General features: G+C 40.0%; 1 protein-coding gene across 1 annotated transcript in view; it reads right to left on the reverse strand.

The window, feature by feature from the left end:
- The window catches only part of PTPDC1 (protein tyrosine phosphatase domain containing 1), a 39,961-nt gene that overhangs the window by 1,898 nt on the left and 19,366 nt on the right, over positions 1–18,697 (reverse strand). The window contains exons 2-9 of the mRNA XM_063123384.1: positions 16,336–16,428; positions 10,651–10,822; positions 9,704–9,784; positions 9,389–9,507; positions 8,569–8,706; positions 6,434–7,566; positions 2,098–2,283; positions 495–605 (exon numbers count right to left, since the gene is read on the reverse strand). Of these exons, the coding sequence (XP_062979454.1) occupies positions 495–605; positions 2,098–2,283; positions 6,434–7,566; positions 8,569–8,706; positions 9,389–9,507; positions 9,704–9,784; positions 10,651–10,822; positions 16,336–16,420 (2,025 nt within the window). The 5' untranslated portion in view covers positions 16,421–16,428. The remainder of the gene's footprint in view (positions 1–494; positions 606–2,097; positions 2,284–6,433; positions 7,567–8,568; positions 8,707–9,388; positions 9,508–9,703; positions 9,785–10,650; positions 10,823–16,335; positions 16,429–18,697) is intronic.

Below are 18,697 nucleotides of genomic sequence, written 5' to 3' on the forward strand. Positions count from 1 at the left end.
CCAGGTTCTGTGATTTAATTATGGTTAATAGGAGGGTTGCTCCAAAGAAAGGCTACAAGGAGATAACATGCAGTTCTGCAGCTCATTCCCAATCTCCTATTAAGAAATTTTAAAATTGTAAGTACACTGTGCCACAGTATGGGAGCACTCTCTTACAATACCTGCCTAGGTTATCCTCCATAGTAAACTTGCCCCATAGTAAACCCTGACACCATTCCACAAAGTGATATATTAATCCTGGGCATTAAAACAGTAAGCAAGCCCCATCTGGGTCTGCATGCTGGTTGAAACAAGTGTTGTTCCATGGCCCTCCACAGTTGGGTAACCATACATTAAAACTGGTTCCAGCGTGACGTACATGTGCTACAGATTCCTTGCAAGGAATATTGTTTTGAAATAGTGCATCATTAGGATGGTTATGGTTAATGTGCTAGGCTGCTCTTCAACAGCTGATTCAACCCTAACAAAAGATCACTATCACATATGCTACTTGCCTTCGTGAATGCTTTAATGGCACGATTAAGAAGGAGCTCCTCCACATCTGTTGGTATGGTCTGCAAATTTACCACGCAATTTAAAATACACAGTATAGTGTGATATTTTCCCTGATGAGGCACAAAACAGATCATTAGGTAGGAAATATTTTTCAGAATGTAACACTGAAGGCATATGGGCCACAACCCAATACCAAGTTAGGTGCTGAACTTCTTTCAGCCTATGGGCCAAATTCCATTTCAAAGAAGCTCTTCGGGGCTGCATTCCAGTGGTAGGCAGGACCAAAATACCAGCATATTGTGGCTTAAAGCTTTTATTGCCAGTAACTAAGCCTTAAGAGAGGCATTCCAACCTTTCAGGATGGGGAAAAACTGCATCAAAGCCAGGAAACCACCCAGTGCTCTGTGGTTAGGGAAAAGCAACACAGCCATCCAGGGAATCGCAGAGGGTCAGATTTGGCCTCCGGGGCTGAGGTTCTACACCCATGATTTAAAATCCGGACTAGCGCTGAGCTGAGTTCTGCTCCTGCTGGAGGAATGGGGGAAAGAGGCTTTCTCCAAATCCCCCTCCCCAGCCACCAGTGCCACTTCCCATGCTATTCCAGAAGGTCCCTCAAACCACTGGAACAGTGTGGGCTGCAGGGAGAAAGGAACATTGAAGAGAATTGCCAACCTGCCCCATTCTCCCAGCAAGAAGCCTCCACTGGATCCCAGACTACTCTGCAAATGGGAGCCCTTCCTTTCATTGAGGGGCAGGTCTGGATTCAACCCAATGGCAATGGACTGTGTCTTTTATCTATTGTCATAGGGAGAGCACACACTCCATTTCACTCTATTAGAGCAAACGGTTAGGAATGCAAATCTCTATTTTCATAAACTGAAGATGCACAACTGTAAAGGATAAAAGGTCCTGCGCATTTCAGAGGTGTATGCGCGGGGGTGGGGGTGGTTTGAGGGGGAAATTACTTTTAAAATTCCTAAAAATCAAGGGATGAGCAGATCTGCTTTAAACTTGGCATGTCTAAAGCCCTGGTTAAGAGCTATCATCGTGCCAAGTTTCATCTCTTTATCTTTAAAAATGACAAAAATGTAAGCATTTTTGTTAATTGTCATAGACTTAGACTACAATGGATCAGATATTTTCAGAATCCGAACAACCTTTGCTCAATACCGCAGGTATCTGACGGTTTTTAAAATGTCCCCTAAATGCACCGGAAGTTTGGAGCTCCGTTGGAGCACCGTCGAACCCTTGGATTTTTGGTGCGAAGCACACAGCCCTAGTAGAAAGTAGAGTAAGCACAGTGAGTTGTCTGCTTATGCTTTCTACTATGTATACAATGTAATGAATACTCAATTCCTACTATACTTCAACCCCTCTTTTTAAAAGTAGAATAATTGAGGCAATTGGATGTACTGTATATCTCTACCCCAAATCATTCCTAAGGCTGTACGTATTTTGTATGTATGACAGCATATTGCTTCCCCACCATACCACAGCAGAGCAGCATGTTGTTGTACATACACGTGTATGTGCAAATGTATGCACAAAACACACATTTCCTCATATATGCATGCAGGGAAAAATGACAAGGACAATACTTACCTTTTCTAATAATTTAAGTGCTTCTTGAGAGTCTATGTTATTTTTTGCTAACACATCAACATCATTTTTGTTTAGAAGAGGTTCTTTAAGTTGTTCTATCCAAGACCACATCAAATTACTGAGGATAAAAGGATCTCTCTCAGCACATATCTTATCCCAGGCTCCATTCTGAGAATTCAGTTCTTTCTATCAGAAGAAAGAAATCTAAGTCAGTTTTCTGTTAATTGCTTTTGCTGTACTAACATTTAGGCAAAACCTTGACAAACTTAGCACCTTTCAGGATTTACCCTCAATGCAATCAATCAAGTAGAGGAAGAGAGTGAGGATATGCCTGCTGCCCTCCCACTTCCACATCCTTGCCATCTGCACATTGAGGATGGTATGTCTGAAGAGGAGAACCTGCCCTACACACATAGCAGCCTCTATGATTTAGAGCCCTACCTAAGAGTTTGAAATGATGGGGGAGCCTTATGTATATAAAACAGACTCCCCTCTTCAGACATTCCCCAACACATAGACAGTGGAGTGTGTGACAAAGAGAGCAGCCCCACTCTCTTCCTCCATGTGGGGTATCACACCTGCATTTCCAGACTTGTGTGTGCCAAGTTAATGGAAATACAGGGGTAGTATTCATTTCTTGGAGAGAATCAATGAGCATGGGATGCTTCACCCTTTCCTAACCCACAGATTCTACTCGAGAAATGCCTCTTCAGCAACGCAGATTTCCTGTTTCTGGGCCCAGTTGGGAAGCAAACGTTAAACATGCCTGGGTACATTTGCAGTGCCAGTTGTAGGATTTGGAAGCCCCTCAGGCAATGCATGCTGATGACACCAAGTTAAAGTGGTTAAAACAAAAAGGGATTGTGAGGAGCTCCAAAAGGATCTCTCCAAGCTGGGAGAGTGGGCATCCAAATGACAGATGCAGTTCAATATAAGCAAATATAATGTGATACACGTTGGGACAAAAATCCCATCTTCAAGTATAACTTGATGGGAATTGAGCTGGTGGTTACCAACCAAGAAAGCGATCTTGGGGCTGTGGTGGACAGTTCAATGAAAATGTCAACCCAATGTGTGGCTACTGTATAGAAGCCAAAATCCATGTTAGGCCTTATCAGAAAAGGAATTGAGAATAAAATGGCCAGTATCATACTGCCTTTATACAAATTTATGGTGTGACTACACTTAGAATACTGTGCACAGTTCTGGTCACCATACCTAAAAAAAGATATTGCAGAGCTGGAAAAAGTGCAGAAAAGGGCAACTAAAATGATCAAGGGACTGGGGCATCTCCCATATGAGGGTTACAACAGCTGGAATTGTTTAGCTTAGAAAAAAGGAGGCTAAGGGGAGACCTGATAGAGTTTCACAAAATTATGCATGGTGTGGAAAATGTGGATAGGGAGACTTCTTTTTTCCCTTTCCCATAATACTACAACCCGGAGTCATCCCATGAAGCTGAATGGTGGGAGATTCAGGACAAATAAAAGGAAGTACTTCTTCACATAATGCATAGTGAAATTATGGAATTCACTACCACAAGTTGTGATGGCCACCACCTTGGATGGCTTAACAAATTCCTGGAGGAGAAGGCTGTCAATGGCTGGTAGTCCTGATGGCTATGTGCTACCTCCAGCATCAGAGGCAGTAAGCCTATATACAGCAGTTGCTGGGGAAGATGGGTGAGAGGGTGCTGTTGCACCTGTGTCCTGCTTGTGTGTCCTTGGTTGACAGCTGGTTGGCCACTGTGTGAACAGAGTGCTAGACTAGATGGATCCTTGGTCTGATCCAGCATGGCTCTTCTTACATTCTTAAAAGAAACCCCACATATAGCATATTATTTATTTATTTATTACATTTTTATACCACCCAATAGCCGAAGCTCTCTGGGCGGTTCACAAAAAATAATTATAATAGTCCAAATGGAATTCAACTTAAGCATGTGTGACTGTGGCCAGATGAGACATTTCTAGGAATGGGCTCAGTTGGCAAGTTAGCCTCAGCTATGTAAACACTCTCCTGGTCACCAGCAACACCTGGGAATCCAGGTCTGAGCCCAGAAATACATCTAAACTGTGAGCCTGAGCCTTTAGAGTGTAACTCCATCGAGCACACGTTGAGTCCCTATTCCCTGATCCGCCTTTCAGCTAACCAGGAGCACCTATTTCTTATCTGGATTAAGCTTCAATTTGTGTCCACTTCATCTTTACTGGCATGAGACACCAATTTAGAATGAGAACAGCTTCCTTGGATTTAGATGGAAAGGAGAGGTAAAGTTGGGTGTCATGGGCATACCAGTGGCAATGAGCCCCCAAACTCTGGACAAATTATCCTAGTTGTTTCCTTTATATGTTAAATATTAGGGGAGAGAAGATGGAACCCTGATGGGACACCACAGGCCAATGGTGTCAAACAGGAATTCCCCAGCACCACCTTCTGAAATCACCCTTCCAAGAAGGACCAGAACCTCCATATAACAGTGCCTTCCAGTTCCATCTCAGACAGATGCCTCAGATACAATGGTTGATGATACTGAAAGCTACTGAGAGTTCTAGTGGAACCAACAGGAACACACTCTCTTTATCCAGTTCCCAGCGTAGATTGTCCACCAAAGTGATGAAAGCAGTCCCTGTTCCATTACCAGGCCTGAAGCCAGATTGAAACAGATCTAGATAAACTGCCTCATCCAGAAACTCTGGAGCTGGGAAGCCACCACATACTCTAGCAACTTGCCCAAGAATGGAATATTGGAGACTGGCCAGAAATTATCTAATACAGTTGGGTTCAGGGAGGCCTTACCACCACCTTTTTAGGCAAGAAGGAATCACACATGGCTGCAAAGAGGTGTTCAACACTACCCTTACTCAGCTAGCCCCCCACCCCAGGCCACTTTTATAAGACAAGAAGCATAAAGGTCCAGCACACAAGTGGTGGGCCTCACATCTCCAAAGATCCTGTCTACATCCTTCAGCTGTACAGATTGAAAAGTATCCATTATAACCGGACAAGCAGGGGCAACTACCTTATCTGTACCAACTATGGCATCCAAGTTACAAACTCCTGTGCAAATTGGTCACAGCAGGCTATCGAGCAATACACCTATTTTTCTTGTTGGCCAGAGCTTAAAAGGCCTTTGACTACCTGAAAAGCTCCATTGGGCAACTCTGTGAAGACACAATGGTGGTGGTGGAGTAATTTCTTTGCTGCCTGCACTGCCACAAAATACATTTTTAAATGAGCTCTAGAGCCAGTTTCATCAGACTCATTTGAAGTTTTCTGTGCATGTCACTCTAGTCAATGTTCCATCATTTCATCACCTGCAGCTCCCTGGAAAACCAGGGAGCTCTTTTTGCTCCACTCCATGGGAGGGGATATTCAGGAGTGATCGCGTCAAAACCTGGTCCATTTCCCCTTTCCAAAGGTTAACCAGGGCTTCAACAGAATTGCCAACTAAGGGGACAGGAAATTCCCCAGAGCCATCAGAAAACCATCCAGATCCTGGGTTAGACCATTTTTATCATGCCTCCACCCTGCAGAGCTCCAAGTCCCAGCAAGTCTAAACCCCACCAAGTAGTGATCTGACCATGACAATGGATCTATAGGAAGTTCCTCCACCCCCAGATCACTATCACCCCATCCCAAAGTGTGCCCTGCTGAATAAGTGAGGTGGATTCATTCCCATGATTGTCCATGGAGTCCTGAGCCACTCCTCAGCATGTATGTTAAAGTTCCCCCAGCACAACAAGCCAAGGAGACTTCAGCACCAACTCTGAGACCACCCCAGCTAGTTCAGTAAGGGAGACTGTTGGGCAGCAGGGATGAGGGTGGTGAGTGGCGCAGTACACCAACAGACTTCCATCAGACTAGGGTGCTTATTGATAAACTGAAGGAGTCTAGCCTCCTCGTTGAAATTATTCTGTTCCCAACCAGTAGATCTGCTAAAGGCTTTGGTCAAGAGCAGATCTAATGTTCCACACAGTATCTGTTCAAGCATCAGGAGAACCATACCCATTTAATGAGATATGTCATCCCCATATTAAACACAATAAGGGTAGTTGCCTTAGATTCTCCTCACTGAAGGCTGTGAAGTAGGGCATAGTAATCATCCCTGATTAAGTGCATTCTTCTCCTTATATGTTTATTTAGTTTATTTGTAGCATAATTTCAGGCTCAGTATGAGGAATTGCCTCTTTGCCATTAAAACAGAAGCCTACTGACACTGAAGTATACCTGATGCACACTGAAACCAAAAGTGTCATAGGATTTTTCTTTCTTTCTAGAGGCTCCTTTCTAGACTAGACAAGTACACAAGGGTGAAGATACAAAATGAAAATACCTGCCACATCTCCACTTTATGCTTCACTTCTTCTGCTCCAATAAATTCATTTAGATCCGCCAGGGCTTTAGCTGCCAAAATTTGTCGTGCCTCCAGACTTAGTTCTGACTGCACAACAATATGGGGGATCGTATCAGGCATAACACCGATCTCACGCTCTGCTTTAGAAGAGTCCGAATCCTCAGAGGACCACATTCTGTTACCATAGAGATTTGTTTTTCTGCCACAGTGATAGTTTAGTGCTCTTAGCTCCTCATCATCTTCCTCCTCCTCTTTTTCTTCTTTCCGATCGCTTGCAAGGCCTGAAGAAAAGGTTTTACTACGCCGTACTTCTTTGGGATATTGGCTTTGATGGCAAACTGGAGAATTACTTTCTTTTCTGTCTAGATTAAAAGTAAACGTACTACGAATTAACAGTTCTTGGTTTAACTCAACCTTAAGAGTTTGACAATTGTCTGCTTTGCTTGGCAAGTTTGTTTTGTTACACAATGGCACATGCACAGGCACTGACCATGGTGTCTCTCCCTGCTCAGAGACAAATACAACTCTTCTCAAATCTGAGTCACTATAGCTTAGGCGCCGTTTTGCTCGACTCAGAGGCTGAAGGTAATCAACGTTCCTCCTTTTCCACAGAGGATCACATTCATGTTCGCTGGGATGAAAAGGATTTGATCCTGAGAGGGAGAATGGCTCTGATGTACTACTGTCTTGCCTTGCTAATTCTTTATCAAGCTGTGTAGAAGCTAACTGAGAAACAGTCTCCTCAATTTCAGCGGACAGGTCTGGCACATCTACTAGTTCCTCCTCTATAACCTGCCGGTTTTCAGCCAAATCCAAGAGCAGCTTGCAAACCAGATGAATAAGCTTTGGCACATGCTTCAGATGCCTACTTTCATAACCATGGAGCAAATGCCGCTGCCGGATCAGGTACTGGGAAAGAGTTACTGCATGTGCTTTGGGCTCGCAGGATGCAAAAACATTCCTTAGCGGAATTAAGAACTGTGAAAACTCCCTTATGCACAACAGTTGTCCTCTGGTTTGAATGGAGTTAGGCCTTTTCGCCCTGACAAAAAGGATTGCTTGGTCTGCAGTCATTCTTGTTGCAAACACTAAGTAACAAGCTATTAAAACACCTGGAAAGGAAAAGACAAAAATGGATAAACAGGTGAAAACCAAAATAAAATAACGAAAGTAACTTCGAGAGTATAGGTGCATATTCATGTCCTTTATATAATAGTAAGCTACTATCTATTTTTTTAAAAAATCGTAAGCTTCCACTAGTTGTGAGAATGAGATAATCCTTGTAGGAATCCTTCCAGATTTTCCCCACGCTGTGCCATGCTTATTTATTTATATAAAGATAAATGCATTCATTTTCCATAAAACTATAGTCAGAGTAACTTCCAAAATAAGAATCATTAAAAGACAACAGCACTGAAATAACTAGATTAAATAAGCAGGAACAAACTGATGTGTAGAATGCATCAGCAATAAAATTGGAGATAAAAAAATGGAAGCATTTTGAAACAAACAGATCTGTACTTGCTAAGGGAATGAGGTCAGGGAAGGCACATGATGAGCTATTCAAATAGTGCTTCTCCTGCTTTGCGGGGGTGGGAGTAAACCACTCTCAAAGAACTAAATGAAACAATAATTAAGCAAAAAAATGGCAAAACTGGTAACACAGAGATATCTGGGGGTGGGGGTGGCAGCCTTGCTCATATATATTTAAGGGCTAGATGAACATTCCCATGCCAAGAGTGATACTTTGGGGGGAAAGCAAGCCTCTACAGTAGTTCTGTTGTGGAGTACTGAGTGAAGGTACAGGGATTTGAGGATCATACAGCAAGTGCCAGCAGTACTGCTACCCCTCCCCTGCTCTTTCCCCTTTACAAAAGCTCTCATGCCAACAACTCAAAGAGCAGTTTGGGAGTTGTGTGGCCTGTCCTGAGAAGAAAATTTGAAAAATGCAGGCATGTTAACAGCCCTGAACAATGAATACTTTGTGCTAACTTTCTATCAGAACAGACTCTGTTATACACATGTATATCAAAAGATCTACATAGGTTCATTAATTGGCACTATTTTGCAAGTCATAAAAATACATTCTCGAATTTGTAGTTGAATATTTTTACCTGTTCTGCCAAGTCCTGCATGACAATGAATAGCTACTCTCCCTTCCTGTAAGGCAAAAGTCATCACTTTTACCATATCGAGGATAGTAGTGAGAGAAGCCACACCATAATCCTTCCATCCAAAGTTATAAAAATAAACTAGAAAAAACATTTTAAAACATTATTATTATCAGAACACCAAAGGCAATTCAATGCATTCTTACTTCAACAAAAATATTGTTAATATCTGTAATAAGAAGACCTGATCTGATTTACTAGCAATAATGTCTTGTCCTGGATTTCTGTGAGAATTTCAAATGCCATGTTGCAAGTTAGAAAAGATATGAGCCACATACCTGGCAAGTAAAACCTAGAACACAACAGAGTAAGTCGTAGAGTGTTTGTGTGTGCATCTCTAAATCTCTTTATCGAACAGTTGTCTATCTCATCAAAATAAGCAAAAAAGGTGGAATTTATTTGGCAGGGAGGTGGTGGGTGGAAGCAGAAGACAATAAAATTCACATGCAAATCTATTGTATTGTCAATGTGTGGAATACAGATTAATATTTTACAGGAATATAGCTGTCATAGTTTGAAAGTTAAGGGTATTTCCAAGCACAGCTATCCATTCTCTGCTGTCAATTCTACTGATTTTTATGACATTTACTATAACGCCTCTACAGTGGATCTGCATTTTTCCAACTCTCTTGTTAGCTGCAGCTTATTTACTTTGGCAAACCTCCCTCAACTGGCAGCTTTTAACCTAAGAAGTAGGTGGCAGAAACAGCCTGCAGTACCATACTTTATAATTAACAAGGAACAACAGCAGGAGCAAACTTACTTCCCGCCTCCATGAAAGCTTCAGGAAGGTAGGTGAAACCACTCTCTTGTTCCAGTGGATTCCCGCAGCTAGCATGTTCCCCAGGACGCTGAAGGTTAATTACTGTTTTTATGCCACATCTTATGTAAAGAAAAAGACAATGCATTATTGAACTATGCATGCTTTCACAGTCTTCTCTCCAACAACACCCCCCATGTTCCTTCTTACTTCAGAATAAATTGTTACAAAGAATCCAAATCAATGCAGGTAAGAAATAGATCAGCTTTACAACCATAAGAACTACAGTGATTCATTACTGATATGTATTTATTTTACCTTTGGAACTGCTCAATAATATTATACTTTTCAATAAGTTCTGTTGAGGGTCGAGACATGGCTAATACGTTATCTGTAATCCTGAGGGAGTGGGAGAAAAAGTGAAATGTTACAGGTTAAAACAGTTCACAGTTGGTTTTCATAGGTAATTTTCTAGTTAATGAACCATACCACTTTAAATAACTATGTGCTTTCAAACCATTAAATGCCTTTTATCCCTATGTAATTGAAAGACTTGTCATAATAGGTTGCCAAGATACTTTGATAACAAGAATGTAGATAACACTGGATATGCATATAGTTCTATATCCCTGTACAAAATAATTGCACATTTCTTTCAATTGTCCTTGTAACAGCTGTATAAAACGCCCCTATAAAGCAAAAAAAACCAGTAAAAGCTTGATAATGCTTTCTTTACATTCAAATCTTATTATTCTATCTTAAAACTTCAATTCAATTAACATATGAATACATTTCAAATTTAGTTACATTTAATTTAGTGATATTCCTGAAATGAAAACCAAGAATTGAACTACAGCCAGTGAGTTGTATCCAGATTAAGTTAGCTGAGGATCCATTGAAATCAATGGGACCTTAAACATAACTTAACTTAAATCCTATTGAAATCAATAGGAGTTAGTGTGCATCCAAAATGTTTTGAACATACATTTTGAGAATTATCCCAACACCCACAGAATTCAAAAGTAAGCTTACATGTTACATACACATACTTTGTGTATATTGCTAGTTGCTCCTGGCACTGCATTTAATCTGGCATTGCATTAAACGTGTCTAAATCGTTTTAAAACTGGTTCCCTTTCACTGAATGTGTTGTCTGATCCCAAGCATATTTACTCAGAAGTAAGTTCAACAGAGTTCAGTTGTGCATGGAGTGCAGTCTTAGTCATTTAAAAGCAATATTTGTAGAAACAAATGCTCCACATTACCACGAAGAGTAAAGCCCTTTAACAGCCTGTTCTTGGTCAGTCCACCGAGTTGGATTTTCATACTTGCAAGCACGGCCACCACATGCCATGGAACACTGCATATGACCGGGAATGACATGGCGAAGGCGTTCTCCAACTTTCGTATATTTTGCAGTTGGACGCCGAGATCTTCCTGCAACACACAACGCAAGACAAAATAAAATCTTTCAAAAAGCTGCAGTTATTAACCTAAACGTGTGTGTATCAGATTCACAAAAATAAATATATGTAGATGAAAATCAACAAGCTCATGAAAATACTTGCTGGAAATTCGTTTCTTGTACAAAAATATAAAGAAGGAAAAGTTGCATGTAGCATCTTTCTAATCAAATAAGTGTCATAAACCGCTTAAAGCACTGAGTGCTTCTTTTCTTTCTTTCACATTGTGAACAAAATCAGAAAAGTAATCAACAAAACTGCTGGGAAAATAATACACAGTTTTTATTATAATATAAAGTGATAAGGAAAAAGTCAAACATTCATTTAGGTTTAATTGTCTAGGCAAAATCACAGACACATTAATACAGAGCCATAAAAACCCAATTATGACTTATATAAAGGATATTGAAATACTTTACTTTTTCTCTCATGAAAAGCAGCATTTAGCTCCTCGGGGCTGATAGAGGAAATGGCCACCATAACCCTGTGTGTAGAAGTCGAGAGGACCTCTACAACTGAGCTCCGTCGCCTCTGAAGTATGCGGAGAAGAGGATCAGAGGAAGAATGTCTCCGGCCCTGAAAAAAGTTGCTAAAAACATTCACTGCCAAGCGTCTTCTGGGTGAACCTTGCATGGTCACTCACCACTTGTAGCAGTTTTGATATGCTGCAGGAAGTCGAACTGAATGAGAAATCTGACTTGCTCAGTACTGAACTTACAGAGGCATGCATCTTTCTGTATGATCTAATAGCTGTTCAGGATAGGCTGCTCTGTCTCCATAGCAACCAACAATGAACTCACTGGTGGCAGCTAAATTCTATATACATTGATTCTGTGTGGGACAAACCGTTCCAGTGCTGATTAGAATCACTTGAAGCAGATAATTCTGAAATGGATCAGGAACTCCCAAATAGTTTCCTATGAACAGACAATATTTCTGGAATCTGAAGCACTGATTCTGAGATATTAGGTAAGAGGCAGTTTCTACAGAATACCATTAAAAATAAATACTTCTCAACAAATCTCAACTAAGATATCAAGAGAGGCAACAGGCATCCTCTGCAGATGAAAATCAGACATGTATGAAGAATCTATAAATGGGTAAAAAGGAAAACAAACTTTTCTCTGGGAGAAATTATACTTTCTAAGCAAATCAAGTATCATAAACTTTACTTTTAGCAGTAGCATAGAAACAGTACAGCAGAGTTCTGAAAAGTATCCAATCATTCATTTGCATTTTATCAGCAGCCAGAAAGGGCAAAATCCTACTGAAAAACAATTTATCATACTGTTTTATGAGACCTGTAAAAGAATGTATGGATACCTCTTGAAGAGTGAAGTAGAAAAAGGTGGAAGATAAATTAATTTTCATAGCTTGATCTGAAGAACAAAGTAGACTTGACAGTATCTGGAATCATTTAATACCAAAAAGTGTAATTAGGCGATCTCACTTAGCAAATCCACTTACCTCCTCTCTAGCACAGGCTTCTACATTATAAGGTCACACCACACAAAATGACAGACTGCACTATTAAGAATGTACCTACCATACCACACCACTGAAGGGCAGTTCTGTGAATTCACTTTAATTTCTATCTGAAACTGCTAGAAGTCACTCATATTCTTTCTTTTTTAAAAGAAGAAGAGCTTAAGCTCTTAAATCTAATCTAATGGCAAAATATGGCAAGCCTTAGAAGCTGTCAGACTACATCACATATAGAAAGAAATGAGTTACTGGAAATCTAGTAGCTGTGCCATTACGCTTTTTTCTTTCTTTTTGAGCTTCCTCTTTGTATAAGCTCCTAGTCCATAAATTGAAAAATTCCGCAAGCAAAGGGGAATGCCCTGTCAGCACAGCCATATGGAGAAGACATGTATGAGCTGGAGTAGTCCTGCTGATACTCAGTCCTCAGGAAGTTACCCTTAAGCAATTTCTCCCTTCCCATCCCTTTCTGAACAACAGAAATCACATGAACATGGCTTCTGCAAGATCAGAGAGGAGCAGATATCCCAGATCAGACTGGATTTTTCCCCGTATAGCTGAGATGATAAGGTCACTTTGTGCAGGGAATTTTAAAATGAAGGTGCTTGCTGGGGGGAATTCAGGACAAACTTCACAGCGAAAGATTGCTTTGGAAAAGAGAGGACTAACAAGATATGGTGTCTTTGTAATGTTTATTTACGAAAATATAGGTTGAGCAGGTATTATAGAAATGTTAAAGTACTCGATTCACAGCACCATTTTAGTCACTCAAAGCAGGTGTTAGCATAGAAAAAAATTAAAACAGCTTTTTCATCTAACTTTCAAGACTGAAAAAAAAACCCTACTCATTGGCCAAAACTGACATGTGTTGATACATATATTGTTCATTTTACAATATTAACAATATGGGAGACAAATGCCAACATTTTTAAGGAGATGGAATTATTGACTAATTCCAGTAAAGCAGAAAAGCAATAACTGATTAGCAGCAAACAGAGAGGCTGAATTCAGATATTATATTCATTATTCTAAATTATGTACTCATGGGCTCCCTCTTCCCCTTGCATGCCCAATTAAATGCAACCACACTTCTTGGTTTGATCAAACTAAAGTTTGCCATTAGGTCAGAACTGGCAAACCAGCAAATTGTGGTTTGAGCATGCTTCCAAACCAGGATTATAAACAAGGACTGTTCTGTTAAGATGAACATTTGAAGAGATGAGAGAGCATGTTCCCAATCCACCAAATCATTGTTTGGATGATCGTAATATATCTGAATGCAGCCAAGGAGAGAACGACTCAACCACATTGAACAAAAATCTGGTCTTCAGTGACCTGAAAAGTACTCTGCCAAAATGGTGAGTCATAATTACAAGTCACGACAATGGTCATTTGTTATCCTGTGTTGTCAGTATCATCCTACTGTTATATAGTGCTATTATTCCATCACTGCTTCTGATGCAGCTGCCTATCTCCCACCCTCATCTCATGTGTGCAAGAATATCTAAGGAGTAACAGAAGAGGAACTTATCCTGTTGTGGAAGACGGTGATACTCTCTCCACACAACCTAATTTTTGTTGCAGCTCTGCTTCCACAGTAAATTGGTGGTTGAAGCAGGACTGGTTTTACTATTAGGCTACTTAAGTGGATGCCTAACTAGGATAGATGTCTGCTCCTTCAACACCAAGTGAAAAAGACTTGGCTTTTCCACATCTAACACAGTGCATATTGTCAAGAAATCCATGTTCTTTTTGTGATCTAGTTACCTGCAAAAACTCCATTTTGTGAAGATGGGCCTGCACACTCATTAAACCACCTACATGTGTTATTTTATGCTGTTCTGGCTTCAAGGCCTCAGAAAACTATTCAGCCAGCTAGTAATTGGCTAGGGAGGCTCATCTCATGTTTGTCGAAGGCTTATGGGTATAAAGCAGGGCAGCAGGCACAGCTGACCTTTGTCTTTGCCTTCATTTCGTTTTGACTCTATCTAGCTTTTGGCTTGTGACTCTTATTATCACAGTTTGGACCCACATTTAGGTATGTATAGACAAGTGTAGATAACGTTTGTTATTTTCTGCCTCAAGTATTATTTCCAAATGTACTCTGGTTCTTGTTTGCCTTTTATCCCCCCCTCCCCAATTGTAAATAAACTTAACACCTATTTCAAGCTTTGTGTGTGCTTTAGTGTAAGCCTTGACACTAAATTCAGAGCCTTCAGCTTGGTTATTGCTACAGTTTAGTTTCAGGCCTACAGCTGTGGGAATAGGGAGTGCCAGGTTGGGCTCTTATTTCACAAGCCCTAACACTGTCCTGTAAAGCCTGATGGTAGTATCCAATGGGGGCCTCCTGCACAGAGCCAGCCCATGCCAGTCCTGGTATGCACGCGGCTGTCCCTGCCATTGCCAGTGCACACATGGCCCTTACAACTTGCAATTAGCACTTCTGTGGGCAAGTGCCGAAACTAGCAGAAATGCTAGTTCCTGGAAGGGGCACAATGGAGCACTTTCTTTACACATAAGCTTTCAATACCCAAGAAGAGCAGTGTCCATAAAGGCAATATAATAGGCATGGGATCCCAATATATATCCACTGTCTTACAGAGGAGTTTCAGACACACTGACTCTGACACACATATCATGTGCAATGGATTTAATTGGCATTACCCTGACACCTTATTAACCCATGAGGATGCCTTTGAACCGGACAATCAAACAACCTGACAGGAAAAGTGGTGGAATCCTAATGTGCCCACACCTGCCAAACAAGACAGCAAATTCTAGCACCTTGATGCCACCTTGATTTGAATATTGTGCTATGCCATTCTGATAATCAGCTAGATATAAAATTTATCAAGAGGCATGGAACTTGCCTGACCTTTCTATTCAGCTGCCAGAGTTAAATTATTATTACCTTTGTTTTAACCCATCCAGGATCCAGCCTCTGAGCCATCAAACATTTTTTTCAATTTTTTTCGAACCCCATAACTGCCTTGGAGTCCAAGCATTCATTATTCATTCTTTTTCCTTGGGCATCCATCACACTAGTGTATCTCAGGTCTGAGAATAACCAAGGGTCCAATTGGCTTCAATATCATTCCTCATGACTCTTTTGCAGTAGAGGGCCAGGTGGGGCTCATCAGGCGCCCACCTAATTATAGTTGCCAACGCCTGGCCTATGATATTGGGAAGCAACTACCAAAAAGTCTCAAACTGAATTGTGGTGGTTCCGGAGTCCCTAATATTGGTCTGACTTCAATTCAGTCTCTTCAACATCACCCATCCCAAAGCCTTTGCTTTGGATGTCTGTGGATAATGTGCTGCCACTTGTTGTCAACAAGGGCAGAGCAGCGAGGCTATTGCTCCATTTTTGAATTTGGAATTAAAGCGAATAAACTGAGGGTAGTCTGTGCCCACAGTATTTTTCTAACTTCTTGCAACCAACCAGGAAGTGAAGTCCTTAGGGTCCAACATTGCCACCAGCACCAAAGCATTCTAAACTCCTGCTCTGCAATTTTCATAGTACCATTCGCCCCTCATTTGGCAAACTTTAATTTTCCAATCATGTTCTTTATCTTTTCAAGTTAGGCCTACTAGAATTAAAATACTGGCCCCACGTCCAAAGGGGTGGGTATACTAATTAAGACATTTTCTCTTTCATAACAATATAGTTTTGAATATAGTTTTGAGAACAAAAAAACCTGTAATAATCAAGTTTATGTTTTTGGACTATGAATGAGTGTTTGAGTTAACTACCCCAATACGGAAATAGTAATTATAGTAAGAGCATAATGCATAAATATGTTGCAAGCACACCACAATTCTGGTAAAACGCCACCCTTAGACCTGTGTTAGCCATAACACATTTTGCATGTGCCCATCACCGGGTAAGGCTGGCAGTGAAATCCTATGCATGTTTACAGATTAAGTGTCTTTTATTTTTTTGTCCCCTAATGACCCTATTTTTTAATTTTCATGTGCTAAAAAATAGTATTAAAAAGCAATTACCTGAACTCATGGTTGCAAGATATGCACTGCTCGTTACCAGAGAACAATAAGGTAATTCATTTTGCAACAAGACTCCTGCAGCCATTGCAGTACCTGTCGAAACAGAACATTTATAACAGTAGCTTTGGTTGTGTTTTGTAAATTTGTTGCACATCACCAGTATAGGAACTTCAAAAGTAACCAGAAGTCAGGGTAAAACATATTACAAGCAAAAGCTGATGCAGAAGCAGATGCTGCCAATTTATATGGATTTTTAACTTCCAAATATATTTAAGCATGTTTTATTTATTAATTAATGTATTAGCAATATTTTTATACCACTTCATTTGAAACTAATCTTGAAGCAGCTTACAAAAGAAAAACAAACAAGAGCTAGACACGCACTTGCACAATAGTATCATGAGATTGTTTCAGCTTTGCCAAAACATGCCAATGTTGAGGCCTGATGCATTTCAGAGAGGAGATCATTCCACAGGGTCATGCCACTGCAGAGAAGGCTGATCTCCATGTTGCAACTAAACGTAAATCCATAGGCTGTGGCAGGGACAATAAGACCTCCTCTAAAGATTGCAATGGCCTTAGTGGTTGGTATATATTTTTTAATTTCTTTTTTTATTTAGCCATTTACAAAACATTTCTGCATAAAAAGATGACTAAACCAAAGAAGTTTACATTACATCTGTCTAACTTGGATTTAAAATGCACATAATAGAGAATACCCCCAATTGCATTTAATTTGTATTTCTGGTTGTCAAAATTACTAATGGCATGAAAAAATACATTGCAGACAATTACATTATTTTTTAAAAAAAATTTTTTAGTAAGTTTGCTCCCTAATATGTTAGTATGGTCATTGCATATTTTACTAAGCATTTTATTGTTAAACTCCTTCGGCATTTTACATGGAAAGGCATGGTATAATTTTACAAATATTCAGAGAAAAACAGAACTCTTTTTCTCCTACCCCCACTCCTATGTGTTTTATTTTATGAACTGCCCAGAGAGCTCCGGCTATTGGGCGGTATAGAAATGTAATAAATAAATAAATAAATAAATATTTCATGCACACACTGCTATTAATATTTAATTTGCTTCTGGAAGCCTATTTATTTATTGCATTTTTATATACTGCACACTAGCCGAAGCTCCTTGGGCAGTTCACAAAAATTAAAACCATTGAAAGTATAAAACAAACAGTATAAAAACATGATATAAAATACATGATAAAAGCACAACCAAAATTTGTTTTTGAAAAGTATCTACAGATGAACTTACTTACTGTCAATCACTTGTACAGATTTCTGTACTATGAGTAATGCTCAGCCTCTGCACTTGTATTAGAAAGGCAAGCGGGATGACTAACCTCAATGGAAAACGAGCGCTTTAGAACTTCACTTGCGTATCCACATCAAAAAGTGACAGGAAACACATCCCCCCACCCCATGCAGCACTACACAATTATTATCTATATATAAAGATTTTTCATCCTCACTCACTAACAGGGATTTCAAAATTGCTGTGGTTTTTCTACACACAAAATACCGGGATAGGCCAATGGTCTGACTCAGTATAAGCTGGATAGAACACTGGACTGTGGGGGTTTGCCAGCCCAGCTTCTAAATAGGAATTTCTAGCAGAAGCCAGGAAGGTATCCTTGCAGAAAGTGAAAGCAAGTTGTATTTATTTACTAACAGAAAATAAAGTATCACGACGCATAAAATGTTATATTTTTTTCATCACCAAAAAGTAAATGGAAAATTAAACTATGATTGATATTTAATAGGAAGACACATCAATGAGTGTGTGTGTGTGTGTGTGGTATTAAAGACAGAACGACTAGCAACAGTTTTAAAAATATAAGTTAACATTTCAGCTTCCTCTCTCATTAGTAGTTGTGCTGTTAAATGAGTATCAGAAATGGCAGTCTGGAATACATGAAAATCAAAATTCCTTAGGAGAAAACAGAGGTATGATTTGAGGATATCCTAAACATTATTCCAATCATACCTCTTTTTTTTCTCTCCTAAGGAACTTTCATCTCCAGACAGTCCAAATTGCCATTCCAGATACTCATTTAACAGCGTGGCTACTGATGAGGGCGAAAGTCGAAATGTTTAGCTTAAAACATGTTTTTTTAAAAACTGTTGGTCTTTCTATCTTTCTTATATGTTTAACCTTAAGACTGCTTCTACATTGGATCCAAGCCTCCTTGTTGCTTTGCTGTTGTGCCGCTTTACACCAATCTCTCTCTGAGTATGTGTGTGTGTGTGTATTTTACACACAATGTTCATAATTTACACACAATATAGATAATCACACAACAAATGCTACATGTTATTTCAGGCCATGTTCTTAATTCTCC

The sequence above is a fragment of the Elgaria multicarinata genome, chromosome 3 (genome assembly GCF_023053635.1).
Source record: "Elgaria multicarinata webbii isolate HBS135686 ecotype San Diego chromosome 3, rElgMul1.1.pri, whole genome shotgun sequence".
NCBI lineage: Eukaryota > Metazoa > Chordata > Lepidosauria > Squamata > Anguidae > Elgaria > Elgaria multicarinata.